This window comes from Megalobrama amblycephala, linkage group LG6 (assembly GCF_018812025.1).
Source record: "Megalobrama amblycephala isolate DHTTF-2021 linkage group LG6, ASM1881202v1, whole genome shotgun sequence".
Taxonomy (NCBI): domain Eukaryota; kingdom Metazoa; phylum Chordata; class Actinopteri; order Cypriniformes; family Xenocyprididae; genus Megalobrama; species Megalobrama amblycephala.
The window spans coordinates 24,564,003-24,580,090 of record NC_063049.1 but is presented as its reverse complement, the minus strand read 5'-3'; the positions used below and the strand labels follow the sequence as shown (position 1 = coordinate 24,580,090).

General features: G+C 35.0%; 1 protein-coding gene across 2 annotated transcripts; it reads right to left on the bottom strand.

Annotated features, from left to right (window-relative positions):
- Window positions 1–33: 33 nt before the first annotated feature.
- On the bottom strand, window positions 34–11,829 carry slc15a2 (solute carrier family 15 member 2). Of its 2 annotated transcripts, none has more exons than XM_048193525.1 (23): window positions 11,586–11,829; window positions 10,633–10,679; window positions 10,124–10,211; window positions 9,829–9,970; window positions 9,653–9,745; window positions 9,415–9,514; window positions 9,015–9,105; window positions 8,809–8,886; window positions 8,053–8,135; window positions 7,863–7,946; window positions 7,664–7,753; window positions 7,334–7,378; window positions 6,783–6,818; window positions 6,154–6,242; window positions 5,986–6,067; window positions 5,755–5,880; window positions 4,538–4,708; window positions 4,367–4,413; window positions 4,076–4,183; window positions 3,874–3,970; window positions 1,651–1,794; window positions 1,474–1,578; window positions 34–1,390 (listed from the first exon to the last, which is right to left on the bottom strand). In XM_048193525.1, the coding sequence occupies exons 3-23, from the start codon at window positions 10,128–10,130 to the stop codon at window positions 1,184–1,186; spliced, it is 2,025 nt and encodes a 674-aa protein (XP_048049482.1). In that variant the 5' UTR covers window positions 10,131–10,211; window positions 10,633–10,679; window positions 11,586–11,829; the 3' UTR covers window positions 34–1,183. The 2 variants fall into 2 exon arrangements, with proteins under 2 accessions (XP_048049482.1, XP_048049481.1); XM_048193524.1 differs by lacking the exon at window positions 11,586–11,829 and adding an exon at window positions 11,250–11,577.
- Window positions 11,830–16,088: the final 4,259 nt, after the last annotated feature.

Here is a 16,088-nt window from a genome sequence, read left to right as displayed (position 1 = left end):
GATTCCATGAGGCTTTCTGTACAAACAATCACATCAGTTGTCAACAATGTTTAATACTCATTTGTTATCCAGACACAAAATTATTAATTAAAATTTAAAGTGGGATTAGATGTTCACATTTTCCATGTATTACACATATTTAAACATATGTAACTGACGTGACAGTAATGTTGTCCAGGGGTTAATCAAAAATACTATTTACCTGAATGGTCATGACAGCAAAGGTCCTATTCAGACATGACTATTATTTCCTTATGAGGTTTGGGAAATTTATGTTTCAGAAATATAGACTGTGAATTTAATCCAATGTGAATCAAATGTGTTTTTCTCACACAACCTCTGTAAAAAGTACAAGTTTTCAAGTGAATTTGGGGTTAGAAAACTAATCCTGTCAGATAAGAATGTCTATCATTTTTTCATAACACGTCACCTCCTTTATTTTGACCATCAAATACTTTAAAGCCAAATATCTTCTTGTGTTTTTTTTTTTTTTTTTTGGCCAACTTTAAGGGTAAAATAATAATTGGATCAAATGCTAAAATCTGATCTGTTAAAAAAAAAAAAAAAAAAAAAAAAAAAAAAAAAAATCACATTTTCCACACAAATACTGAGCTGCACAACTGTTTTCAACATTGATAATAAATGGATCATGTGAAACTGAAGACTGGAGTAATAGCTGCTTAAAATTTAGCTTTGCCATCACAGAAATAAATTACATTTTAAAATACATTTAAATAGTTCATTTAAGTTGTAATCATATTTCCCAATTTAACTGTTTTTCATGTATTTTTTGATCAAACAAATGGAACCTTGTTGAGTGTAGAAGACTTAAATATCTAATGTCAAAAACATTAAATATCTTACCGACCCCAAATCTTTAAATGGTTGTATATGTAAAGTCCATCACATTCTTAAGGATTACATTTTATAACTACTCAAAAACAAATTACTTTTTGTAAGGTACCATGCAATGTAAAATAATAATAATAGTAATAATAATTTCTTCAGCGCAGTAAATTTCTCTTAAATCAGCTGGAATATGATCCATGATCAGTAGAGTTCAGCATAATGCCACATAAAGGCCTTGGAACAAAATAACAGAGTCCGATGTGAAAGATGTTAGCGTAATTAGCTTAATTGCAGTTAATGGATCTGAATACTTCATAATGAAATGGTCATTTTGCTACATCTTGGTTCGCTTCGGCATGTCAGCCATGGAAACAGTCTCGTTTTTCTTACTATCTGAACTTTTCACTTTCTCGTCGTTTGTGTCCTCACCGTAAATCTTGTCCAGCTGATCTGCATCCACATAGGTGTAAAAATAAGCCATGATGGAGAAGATGATGCTGACGGCAACCAAAAGGGCAGCAAAAAGGATGAACTCTACCCACTGTAGATTAAATAAGCAGTTTGTCAGTGCAGGATCTATGCAACAAAGCCATAAAGGCATTTATAAGAAAGCCCACTGCTTACCTGTTCCATCCCGGCCCCCTCTGCCACAATCAGTACAATGACATTTCCAAATGCCACAGTCATAAGCCATCCAGCCTGGAGAACAGACTTCATGCTTGCCGGTGCCTACGCACAAATGCATAAGAATAAGAAATGTATGCACACAAGCTAAAAGTACAAAGCATTTCATAGACTTACCTGTGAGTAGGAGAACTCCAAACCAGTGATAGAGAACATAACTTCCCCAGCAGTGAGGAAGACATATTGTGGAATTTGCCAGGCGATGTGAATGTTGTTGGCTTGGATATCCTCCATCTTTCTGGGTGTTAGATCGTTGTTTTCCTGTAGAAATGAACCATATCTGTGTCAAGATATTGATCCATAAAAGCATTTTTTGCTTCTTGTTTTGAAATATTTTAATGGTGCAGCATGTAATATTGACAGCTAGTGGTTGAAATGGGTACAGCAGTCCAAATTCAGAATATTGGAGAGAGTTGTTTCCCCCGCCCCCACCTCAGACTCAATGCTCATGAGGGTTGCTAGATTGAGGACACGCAACAGGAGCGACCACAATTGACCATGGAAGGCAAAGAGCATTTACGCTAAGTTTAGTTGATTTATCCGTGTTTAATATGTCTCTGGACATATTGGTCAGATGGATGCCGAGGCTGTTTAGGTTGGGTAGAATCTGCGATCTGAGCCAGATGGTTTGCTTGCGTACATGACTGCAATAAGCTTTGTTTTCCACCGACTGGCAACCCAGTTTGTACAGTGTACAGGAACAGTGTTGAAATACTATTGGGTAAATTGGCAGGGGGCGGGATCACACAGACCAAAACAAAAACAGACATTCCAATACAAAACGCACATTTCGAAGTTGAAAAAACTGGATGTATGAAAAAACGAGTATGTGAACTTAGCATGTTTCATAAATACCTGCAAACATATGGTATAAAAAAAAATACATACAGCACCTTTAATTGAATATAGGCCTGTGCAGTCTTTCTTTGAAATATATGGCACTTGGTTTAATATTTTGTTATTTAATCAATGACATTCACACACTATCATTTGAAAATCTGGGGTTGGCAAGATTTTTTATTGTTGTAGAAAGTAGTCTTTTTTGCTCACAAAGGCTGCATTTATTTGATCAAAAATACAGTAAAAACAGTGATATTGTGTAATATTATATAATTAAAAAAAACTTGTTATTTTTAATGTAATTTAAAACAATTTATTCTGTGATAAAGCAGAATTTTTAGCAGCCATTACGCCAGTCTTCAGTGTCACATGATCCTTCAGAAATCATTCTAATATGCTGATTTGATGCTCAAGAAACATTTCTTATTACTATCACAGTTGAAACTGTATTTTTGTGGAAACGTGATACATTTTTTTTCAGGATTCTATAATATAGAAACTTTAAAAGAACACCATTTATTTGAAATAGAATTTTACTGTTATTTTTTGATTAAAATTATTAATTTCTTTAAAAAAAATCATTTGAACGGTAGTATACAAACCATGGCAGATGATGGAATCATTAAGGAAGCATGCTTAAACAGTCTTTATTAGACGGATAGTTCTGGCCCTTGATTCTGATTGGTTGAGCCGCGTTCAAAGCTGTTGTAAAATTCCCGAAAACATACAGCTGACCGAATTACACTAGTATCGATGCGCCACTGAGTGTGTATGTTGCTGCGTCTGTCTTAGCAACGTAAACATGTTTGTTCTCAATTGATTTTGTTCATTGCAGCTTACTGCATTATGTAGAAGAGTGTTGTGGGAGATATCAAGTGACCGAGTGTATTACCTGCATTCAAATTTTGCTGTGATCTTGTCCTTTTAACATTTAATGGGCTTTCCCATGCCCTGCTGACACTGACAGCGCTAGTCAAAGCATTTGTCATTTGCGTCTTGTTCTGTGTTCACAAGTTTCAATATAAAAGTCTTTGCGACTGAGTGACTCGCTCATAAAGACAATCTTTGCCGCCATTTCATGATTTTACTTCATGAAAGTTGCATTGATACATATTTTTTGGCTTTAATATTTGTATTGTGTGGTAACCGTTTTATAAAGCCGTGGTTTACAGTGAATTTATAAGAGCTAAGGGGGTTTTAGGCACTCCACTCCATGTCGTGCCTAACCGGTTATAAATTCACTGTAAACCACGGTTTCTTGAGGCTTATTGCTTTATTGTCTATTTGGTGATGCAAGTGGCACAGAAACATTTCAATAAATTGAGGATGCAGAACTGAATGTTACATGATCTCATGTATCAGCAGAAATAGCCAGTAAAATCTTAAGCCAAGTTCTCGTTGAGTTCAGCCCTTATAAAGTACACAAAGTGTATCTTAAACTTTGCAGTAAATTATAAGTTGAAGAAAAACATTAACTAGAAACTGAACTCTATCACCCACCTGTGTGAGTATGACAGTGTAGAAGGCACCAAAATCAAGAAGTCCCAGATCTATTTCATATTTACTGGAGGCTGTTTCACAAACAACTCTATTGTATCTGCAAGAAGAGTAAATGCAGAAGTGAAAAACTGATCAATTGGAGGGGTTGCTTGAAATATTTATGGATAATGACACATATGTTCTGTAGGATTAAAATACTCACTCTCCCCTTGGTACACTTATATTGTAAGAAATCCCATAGTTAGCAGGTGCATACAATTCTTCCTTGCCAACAGTTATGTTCATATTCTCAGTGTGGGTATTGATAAACCTGCAAAAGACACATTTTTAAAGACAAAAAGTGTACTGAAAATGATTTCAGGCAATCCCAGTTGCTTTGTCAAAGGTTAGCTTGAAGGTATTGATAATTGAATCAAAGCACTAAAGTTTAACAAAGCTGTTAAACAGTAACTTGAAACAATATAAAACAATGTTCTGCGAGTGTCAGGTATACCTTAGATATGCAGCCCCGGTTTCAGATTTGGTGATGTGATCTTCCACCTGTATTTATTTTAATAATGATAAATGTCAAATTCTGTACAGTAATGTATATTGCTATAGAATATATTCTGGTAGAATCTCTGCTGGTGAAATCTATAATATAATTCCACAACCAGGAACTCACCAGTTTGCAAACAGTGTCACCAGGCTGTGCAGGATTGCGCAGGATAAGACTGTAGGCAGCCTGTTCTGTGAATGTGAGTCCACACTGGTATTCTGCCCCATTGTGACTGACAGTCACTGTCTGCAGCTGGGATTCGCCAGTAAGTGGAAGACTTGTGTATCCCGAAGGATCCTGTATAATAAAAAAAATCTGTCGTTTACTGACTAAACCTAATCAAATAAAGCAATAACATGAGTTACAGCATGAGTTCCAGTGCATTACAGCACTTTATGTGGTCATATGGTCATGGTTATAGACATGACGTGAAGCTGAGAGCCCAAAGCTCCTTTAACTGTGGTTAAATCACATAATACATGGCCTCAGATGACTTATTGCTTGAATACGGGGGTTAAAGTTAAAGACAGTGGGCCTCCTCTTTGACACAACGTACACAATGGCATCTCCACACCCCCCAATTTTTAATAATTTTCAATAGCGATCAGTGCACTGAGAGCACCGCACACACGGTTTGTTTGCTCATAAATACGAACGGACTCTCGTCTCGTGTGCCTAAAACACAACTCCTGTATGTCACTGTAATCGTCTTTACCTTTATTACAATAGTCATCCATCGAAACTTTACTAGCGTGACAGTGGTTTGTTTTAACCAACCGAGAGATGTAGTTTGCGTATCATATACTCATGCAGCGGTTGGGTGTTTTAAGCTGCCGAAAAATAAAATATTGATGTATCCTATACTCTACCATTTTTTAAAATGTCTTTGAGAAAAAGTCTCAAGCTCACCAAGGCTGCATTTATTTGATACTATATTCAAAAATACAGCAAAACAGTATTATTGCGAAATATTATTACAATTTAAAATAGGTGTTTTCTATTTGAAAGGATTTTAAAATGCAATTTATTCATGTAATGTCAAAGCAGAATTTTCAGAAGTGATTACTTCAGTCTTATCATGATCCTGATCACATGATCACATGATCCTTCTGCTGATTTGGTGCTCAAGAAACATCTGATTATTGTTATCAGTGTTGTTAAGTTTTTGTGGTAACCATGATCCATTTTTTAAGATTCTATTATTTGAAAAATAGAAAGTTTAAAAAAAAAACAGCATTTATTTTTTAACATATTAGTCATATATACAGAAAATACATTATTATAAGTATGTGTTGAGTATGGAGGCAATAAAATGCACTCATGTTTGTCTGCAGTGACATTACCTCATATGGTGTAAATGGCTCTGAGAAGACATTGTGTTCTGGAAATTGCACTCTGACATCTGAATCCATAAGATTGAAAACCTGAATGAGGCTTTCTTTGGCAGGAGGGGGCTCCACAACAGTTTTCTGGCCACAGAGATGAAATGTCACTTTCAGTTAATGTTGACAAGCTCTAAATGACTGCTTTTAGTGGTTCTACAGAAGATCTTTATTTTTTGGAAATGTACATACAATGACGTAAACTTCTACAACAGTTGCAGCACAGAAGGCAAGTGCAGCAAGGATCATGCCTGATGCCATCTTCTTTAGTGGACTGAAAATGAACAAGAAAAATTGATTTACACATATTTTTTTTTACTGACATGTGACATGTCCCATGTGCATTTACACAGCACTCACGTGAGTTTGATCCGACACAGCCCTACCAGCGGGTAAATGCCCATGTCAAAGATTGGAATAAACACCAGAATCAGCAAAGCATTCAGCATCTTAACAACACAGAAACACACACCCAGTGAATGACACTATAAGACACTGATTATGAAGGTGATAACAATAAAATTTTGTTACTTAGGTTTTTACAACCTATCATAAACTGACTGGTCATTCTGCTATGGCAAAAGAACATGAAGAAGTTTGAGTAAACACTTTTTGTCAGATTAACCCTCATAACCTTTAACCATATATTTATATAAAGTATTATCTAAGATTTAAATTGATGTTCTAATAAATAATAAATGTAATGATTTATTTTGTATATACAGAGTTCTAAAGTCCAAAGTCTAGACCTAACTGAGTTGTAATGCTGATTTTAATCTGGAAATAAAGTTTAATAAAATGTTAAAATAGAAAATTCAGAAATAAATATTTAAATTACTGATAATACGTATGTATTCTTTAAAATGTATTAAAATAAATTGTACATGTCAGTCTTTAAACAAAACTGATTATATAAAAAAATTCAATAATGAACCCTTAGCCTATGTATGTGTGTGTCTGTCTGATGATTTTTTGTCTGTTTGTCTCACCTGCATTTGATCAGGCTTTAGTATGAAGCCTCCACCCTGTAAAACAAATTAAGTTAGCTAAAATGTGATCATTTTGTCATCTTTGAAGAATGCATTATCATAGACATCTTCAAAACTGATATACATGAACTAAAAGCAAAAATAATTTCATACTGAAGGTCTTTAAGCTAGGATAGAGTAAAAAAAAACAAATTTAATATTGAAAATTTAATTAAGCACTTCAACTCTGCAGCATTTGAATTTCTACAACAAGAACTATTATAAAGTGTTACGATATTTATAACCTTTGGATTCAATAGTGATGTCAAAGCCTGTAGCATATATGTTGTTATCAAAATAAAAATCAGATCAAGGACGTCATGTTATCTTATTTTATTTGACACGTTGCTTAATTGCTTAGAATCACAAAATAATATTATGAAATGACATGTGACAATTGCTTTCACTGTCCTAACAATCTTGCATTCCCAAATGTACACCTACCCAAGAAGAATCTGACTAAAATAAAGTATTAACGCCTTAATATTGGAGGTCACAAAAAAAGGACTTACAAAATTCATGTTCATTCGAGTGGCTTGGAGAGTCCAGCGTGAACCCTGGCATAGAACAAAGAGAGATATTCTTCATTAACTTCACAAATAATTCTGACTTATTCATTCTCTAATCTTAAAGTATCTGATAAAGGATCATTATGTCCAGCAGATATTTTCTGGTATTCAAAGAATTCATGATGAATATGATGAGGAATCAAGACATTTTTTCTTGTTCCTTAATGGCAGAATTTTCATTTTGGGTGAACTGTCCCTTTAATTGAAATACTGTGTTGTGTTGAGTTGAGTTATAAAGAATATAAAGGATATCAACTGAATAAAACCTTTTACCTGCTGGTCAAAGAGAGCCCAGAACATGGGCAATGGAATATAGAGAACCAGCACCCTGAACACCATTTTAATTTCCTGAATGAGCCGCTTCTGTAAAAACATCAAAATCATGATTTAAAATATTGATTTCATTGGTAGATGAAGCAACACCCAGGATTTCAACTGGCTAGATTTGGTTTGTATAGCAATTAAAACATACTGGGTACTTCTCCTCTGCCCAATCCAGCCAGTGACTCCGTTTTGGGCTGTTCTTGGAATTCCTCCATCGATTCCGTATAGCAAACTTGCAAAATCAATGTAAAAGATGACCGTTAGCTTTCTTTTCATGCTCCAGATCCTTCAGTGACACATTAAAGAAAGCTGTTAGGCTGTTGATAACATTTACTTACTCCAATACATTTGCAGACACGTGCCAAGACATTTCCCTCTGGAGGACTTTTCTTATATAGCCCACTTCCAGCGATAAACACCACTACATTAACAAGTGCAGACTTAATTACATGCCTAATAAGTTAAATGAGGTAGATAAAGGGACCATGGCAGTGATGAAGAAGTAGCATGCTCTTCTTCAAAGTGCATTAATAATCAAGCATTGGTTCATACAAGCATAGAAGCCATGTTGTGTTTGCAAAAATTATTTCTCTATTTTAAAATGCATTTCACTGCTAAATGAGTAAACAGAATCTAAATACATTTATATTTATGTATTTAGCAGATGCTTTTATCCAAAGTGACTTTCAATAGAGGAGCATAAGCAATGAGTCAGAGCCAATAATATCCATAAAATTATACACACACATACATATATACAATACACACATATATATGTGCAAAGACACTAATCATTTTAAAGTGTCCCCAATTACTTCTTGGAGCCACTATATGTGTATATGGTCTATCCAGTTTCCAGACAAAGGCCGAATCCCTTCTCTTTCCATACAGGATTCATGGTATAGTGAATGGGATTCGCTAATGTGCTATCATAACATACTGGGATTTCAGAATAAACCACCAGGAGTTTGCTAAATATACATGCCTACTGAGTACAGTTGGTTTCACAAATACAATCCGTTTAGGATTACCAATTCTTCCCAAATTCCTTCCATTCTTCCACCTAAAATTCACAGAAAACTGAGGACTCTCACCTAAGGCAATGACCATTAAAGCCGCAGGAACTCCAAAGGCCAAGGCGTAGCAGTCTCCTCCAAAGCACTGCACATCACCTATGGAGTTTGAGCGTAACGATGATCTGAGATTTCTCTAATTGACATGATAATGGCACTTTATGACTGCCATATACTTTCATTACTTTAAGAAGAGTAATTACAGAATGAAGCTTATCTTAACTGACCTCTTAGTATTGGTGTGACAATGGTGGACAAGACACTTCCAGCATTGATTGACATGTAAAAGATAGAGAAGAATTTTCTCCTCTCATCTATCTGAATGAGAAAGGGTTAAAAGAAGTTAGATATGGTAAAGACCATATCAAATCAAATCAAAAGTTGTGTCTTTTAGCCCATGTCAATTAGATTTGAAATCACTGATACGAGTGTACTCCTAAAACATATAACATATAACATGTATATAATATTTATTTCAATTATTTGATTTATTTCTGCTGTACAGCATTCTATGATTTTACTGTGTTTTAAAAATAAATGACTTTTTGAGATATTAAAGAAGCATTGCATTTTACTGAATTTGACAGGTGTAAACATTAGCGGATATAATTTTGTGTCATGACTTACATTCTCCTCATCAAACTGGTCACCACCAAAAGCTGCAACACACGGTTTGATTCCTCCTGTTCCAAAAGCTATAAGGACCAGACCAACCACTGACAAAACTCTATGAGGAGGAAACAACAACAACAACAAAAAATTGCACTGCACCTCTAAACTCGAAATACTTATTTCACTTGAAACAGATTTACAGCATGGCCTCACAGTAGAGGCTACACCTTGACTGGCATCAAAAGAAGCTTACATATGAAGAGTGCTGTCCCCTACATCAGGAATGGCACCCACGGACTTGACCACATGACCAATCACATAGACTATAGACAGATAGATGATGGTTCTGTAAACAGAATTTAAAAAAGGCTGTTTTCAACATCAACTTTCCCAATTATTCATCAACTGAGTATTAAGAACAAGACTTACCTGAACTTCCCCAACCATGAGTCTGCTATCAAGGCCCCCAGAAGTGGAGTGAAGTAGCACAGGCTTGAGAAAGCATGGTACACAGCTGTAGACAGGTCCTTGTCCCAGCCCAGGTAGTTGATGAAATAAAGCGTGAGCACCGCTGTATAAATGCACGCATAATAATTAATACAACATTAGGAAAAGGATAGCAGATTTTCTATATATGTGCAAAAATGCAAGATTACCATCCTTTTTTCTCCAAAGAAAAAGTTTTAAAATATGTTGTTCTAACATATATATTAAGTTTAATTACCTTTCATTCCATAGTAAGAGAATCTTTCACAGAACTCGTTGACCACAATGAAGGCAATGCTAATTGGGTAGTTAGTCCCACATAATTTCTGTGTGCAAGCAAAGTAGCATTTGATTACAAACAGGCATGTCACATTTTCACTGAAGAAAATTAAAGAAAAACTGAAAGAAACCAAAAGATAATTAACATTATCCTGTTCATTCATCAGAATTTAAAATGGTAGTATGGGTCAAATACGTACCAGAGCTTTGGTCAAAAATGACCCCAAAACAGACAAAAACACCCCAGCGGGACAAAAATACCCCCATGGTGAATTCCTTTGTTTTGTTTACATAACATTTGGAATATTTCATAATATTCTACTCTGTAGTTATGTTTAGCAGCATTACAGACTGTAGTGACCTTTATTTGCTGTCTGATGTAAGTTTTATTGAGTTTCTTAGCAAATAGTTAATATTTTAAAATGTGTAATGCAAAAAGTGTTGCTGAAAAGGTGAAATAACTCTCACCGGTGAACGCTGTCCTTTCCCATGGTTCTCTGCATCAACATCTTTTTCTAGAGCAGAAAAAAAAAGATTAAATGAGAAGTAGGTGATAAAAGTGTGGAATTTGAAAAAATCTACTATCAACTAATTTAATGTTCATCAAAAACAATTAGAAATTGTGCCTCCAGGTTTTACCCTAGCCAACAGGAACAGAAAAGCAAGATCATGCAGTGCAATTTTTATTTGTTTTAGTATTATTGAGCTGAAAAAGAAATGTAAATTATGCGCATTTCCACCGCATGCAAGTCTGCACAAGCACATTGTTTTTCCCAACTGGCGAAACTGTTGCATCCAACATTCCTGTCCTATTTACCGATTATCGTGCAATGCATCATATTTAGGCATTGGCATTATCAAGTACGTCATATAGTGTACATGACGCAAAATTTGTTTAAACTCAAACATTAACCCTTACAACTGCTTTAAAGTTGCATAAATGAGTCAGTCCACGACAATATCCAAAAACACAGACCCGTCTCGCAGAGACGACTCCAAAATTTGACTTAGAGAAAACTGCCACATCAAAGACATGTATTGAAAGAATGTGAAAACAGTTGAAGCTTAAAAACAGCCCTCATTACCCTTCATTTTTTCCATGTCTTCAATGAATTCGAGTGTGTATTTCAACACTTAACATCTAGTGGATTCCTGAACACGCGTCCAAGTCCGTCCTCCACAGAGTGAAAACTCATCCGCCTCGCGGTGCAGTTAAAGCAGTTTAACCCTCCTGGGTTAATGTTCTACTTCATGAATCGGTAACTCCGAACCGGGCGGGTCGATATGCCACATGAGACCCAGCTCATGCATCAGATTATGTGGTTTATTATGCGGGAGCTTCCCTCTCCTAAACTGTTAATATATAAACGAACGCAACAAAGGCAATAGCTGAGGAAAAGATTTGACTTAGGTATAATTACAATGCCATGTCTTTTCTTCTTTTTTTTCCCGACTTTTGGGTTGGTTGGGCTGTGTAAATGTGTCCTAATTAAAGTAGTAGACTTGTGTCCCCTTCAGTGCAGCTCCCACTTCCCTCTCTGCAGCAGGCGGAGCCATTCAGCATCTAGCGGGACTAGTGGTGGTCAGACACAGTGATCAACAACTTTTTGAATGGTTCTTCAGTTAAAATGTTATCCCAGGTGAAAAAAAGTACATTTCTATAATATACTTAAAGTGCTCTATTTTCGTGCACTAATTTTGTACTTAATATACTAAAAATTCTTCTTTAGTACTACTTAAGATCTTCTTAAGAACATCTACACTCTAAAAAATCCTGGGTTAAAAACAACCCAAGTTGGGTTGAAGATGGACAAACCCAGCAATTGGGTTGTTTTAACCCAGCGGTAGGGTTAAATGTTTGCCCAACCTGCTGGGTAGTTTTATTTAACTCAACTATTGTTTAAAAATTACTGTATTGCTTAATTAAAATTAACCCAAAGTATGTTGAAAATGAACATTTATTAATGTTCAATGAATAATTATTAAACAATAAACATTTATTAAATTGCTTATTAATAAATTTATATTATTAAACTATTAAATGTATATTCATAAAATATTAAAGCTTATTAATAAACATTCACCTTTTGTCTGTTATTGTTGCCTAATTGCATCTGGTTTTTAATTTCCCAACTATTTTGGGTTCATTTTAAGCTAGCCATATAGCAATTTTTAAACAATAGTTGGTTTAAATAAAACTACCCAGCAGGTTGGGCAAACATTTAACCCAACCGCTGGGTTAAAACAACCCAATCGCTGGGTTTGTCCATTTTCAACCCAACTTGGGTTGTTTTTAACCCAGCATTTTTTAGAGTGTAAGTGTACTCGACTGTGCTATTTTGAGACAGCATGAAATATGAACTAAAAATTTATAAAAATATACTATCTCTGTATTTAAAAAAATGTATTTATATACTACTTATAGTACATTTGAACCCATAGTGTACTACAAGTGGTAGCTAAATATATTTTTTAAATACAAAGATAGTATATTAAAAGCACATTTTCGTTCATATTTCATGCTGTCTCAAAATACCACAGTTGAGTACACTTAGATGTTCTTAAGATTATCGTAAGAAGTACTAAAGAAATATTTTTAGTATATTAAGTACAAAATTAGTGCGTGAACATAGAGCACTTTAAGTACATTATAGAAGTATACTTTTTTTTCACCTGGCATCCAAACAAACAGATAAGAGTCAGTAAGAATATTAGATTAGAAAATATTATAATAAAGAGAATTATATTAAGAGAGATTATAACATGAAAAAAAAAAAATAATAATTTAAAGTTTGAGGTAAGTTTTTTTTTTCAATTAAAACTTTTATCCAGCAAGGATGCATTCAATTAATCAAAAGTGACCATAAAGAATTTGCATTGTTACAAAAAATATTTCTTCCTGAAATCCTGAAAAAAAAAAGATCTCTGTTTCCACAAAAATATTAAGTAGCACAACTGTTTTCAACATTAATAATAATAATAAATAATATATATATATATATATATATATATATATTTTTTAAAGCACCAAATCCTTTATTTCTGAAGGATCATGTGCCACTGAAGACTAAAGTAATGGCTGCTGAAAATTAGCTTTGTCATCAAGGAATAAATTACATTTTAAAATATATTAAAAAAAGAAAACAGCTATTTTAAATTGTAATAATATTTAACAATATTACTGTTTTTACTGTGTTTTTTTTATTATTAAATAAATGCAACCTTGGTGAGACTAACATCTGACTGGCCTCACAAAAATATCAAAATGTGTCAATAATAATAAATATGTGTCATGACATTGAGCAATAAATAATCAAAAATTGTCATGTCATTGAGCAATAAATAAAGAAATGCTACATATATCATGCAAACAACATATAAAAATGCAATATAACAGTGAGGATTTTGGAAATATCTGATAAAAGCCATATAAAGATAACCGTAAAGATATTTGAGAAGCAGGTTGCTATGAATAAGGTTGTAAAGTTTAAAGGTCCTCTGGTTGTTTTCTTTTGAGATCTGTCTAAGAGATATAGAGAGAGAAAGAGGGGAGAGAAGCAATACTTTATTGGCTTTCAATAAATGTCTTTTAAGCTATGAAAAAATATACCTCAGCATAATTGCAGAGAGTGACCAACTTCAAATAAAAGTTAAATCTAATGTAGCACGTGTGTGCCCTCTGTAGGAAATACACCGTAATTCTCTCCAAAACAAATGTTTAAATTGTTCATAGAACATGCGTGGTTGGGCATTACTGTAATTGATTCTAAAACAAAATAGAGAGTGCTTTGGTGATAACTAAGTTTAACGAGTTCGTTTGCCCATATAATCTTTAGGGTATTAGGTTAGCTAATTTGGCTTGCTGTCCACTGAGGAGGGGCTCGATGAAGCAGCTTCAACTGGAGCTCTGATATACATCTGTCTGTGGCACTGCTCAGGTGTTATGAGAGCCCAGGTTGCTCTGATAGTGGCCTTCAGCTCTTCTGCATTGTTGGGTCTGGCATATCGCATCTTCCTCTTCACAATACCCCATAGATTTTCTATGGGGTTAAGGTCAGGCGAGTTTGCTGGCCAATTAAGAACAGGGATACCATGGTCCTTAAACCAGGTACTGGTAGCTTTAGCACTGTGTGCAGGTGCCAAGTCCTGTTGGAAAATTAAATCTGCATCTCCATAAAGTTGGTCAGCAGCAGGAAGCATGAAGTGCTCTAAAACTTCCTGGTATATGGTTGCGTTGACCTTGGACCTCAGAAAACACAGTGGACCAACACCAGCAGACGCTTCTGACGCTTCTTTTTCCTTAGTTGTCAGTTATAATCACCAAAATTAAAAGAAATAAACATTTCAAATATATCAGTCTGTGTGTAATGAATGAATATAATATACAAGTTTCACTTTTTGAATGGAATTAGTGAAATAAATCAACTTTTTGATGATATTCTAATTATATGACCAGCATCTGTATACTCTGGCTGTTGATTGGAAGATTAGATGGGCTCGCTCCTCCCTAAATTACGTTTAGGAACTTCACAAATGTTTAACTATTTCACTAGTAATTTCTTGCTAGAAATGACATCAAAAGTGGAAAATGTTGGTCAAAATCATACATTTACACACAAACTGACCACTAGGCCATAACAATGCCACAACACATGTCGGTTTTCAGTGTCAGTTTCATTCCTTTACAAGTTCTCAATAGCAGTCAGTTTCATTCCGTTAAGAGATCTCACTGACTGTCAATTTTGTTTCATTACAACATCTCAATGACAGTTGGTTTTGTTCCTTTACAAGATTTCAGTGACGGTTGGCTTTGCTCCTTTACGAGATTTTAGTGACAGTCAGATTTTGGATTTCAGTCGGATAGTCAGTTTTCAATGACGGTCAGATTTCTTCTGTTACAAGATTTCAAAGTTTCATTTCATTACGAGATCTCAATGACTGTTCCTTTATGAATTTCAATGACAGCTGGTTTTGTGCAGTCAGTTTTCATTGTCAGTCAGTCAGTCAAATTTTCATTTGTTCTGTTACGAGAACTCAATATGGTATGTTTTGTTCTTTAATGACAGTTGGTTTTGTTCCATTACAAGATTTCAATGATGATCGGTTTTGCTGGGTTAAGATATTTTAATGATAGTTGGTTTTGTTCCATTCTAAGATTTCAATGACAGTCGATTTTGTTCCTTTAAGTGATTAAAATGACAGTCGGTTTTCATTGTCAGTCAGTTTTGATCAGTTACAAGATCTCAATACGATATGTTTTGTTCTTTTACAAGATTTTAATGACAGTTGGTTTTGTTCCATTTTCAAGTTTTCAATGATGGTTAGTTTTGTTCAGTTACGAGATCACAATGACGGTCAGTTTTCAGTGTCAGTCGGTTTTGTTCGCCGGCCGACTTAGTTTTCTCAGTGTGTTCCGCACCGTCGGCTGAAGTTGGCCCTCGTCTGCATTTTTTCAGCCGATTTGAAATGTTAAATCGGCGTCGGAGCTCGTCGGTCCGTCGGGCCATCTGATCATTCAGATTGGCTGTTCAGATACTGCCACCTGCTGGTTCGGAAAGGCATTTCATCTCACGCAGGCGCAGAACTGACGTGCTACTTGGTCGTCGACTGTCTAAGCGTTGGTTTGGTGTGTCAGGGCAACTTTGGACACAGACGCTGCTGACGTGAGCCAACCCCGCAGTCTGCTTTTGTCGCCACTAGTTTGTCGCCGTCAGCTTGGTGTGTTCTGGCCTTTATGAGATTTCAAAGACAGTCAGTTTTGATTTGTTATGAGATTTCAATGATGGTCAGTTTTATTTGGTTACGAGATTTCAGTGACGGATGGTATTCTTTAGATACGAGATCTCAATGACAGTCAGTTTTCATTGTCAGTCAGTCAAATTTTCATTTGTTCAGTTATGAGATCTCAATACTGTATGTTTTGT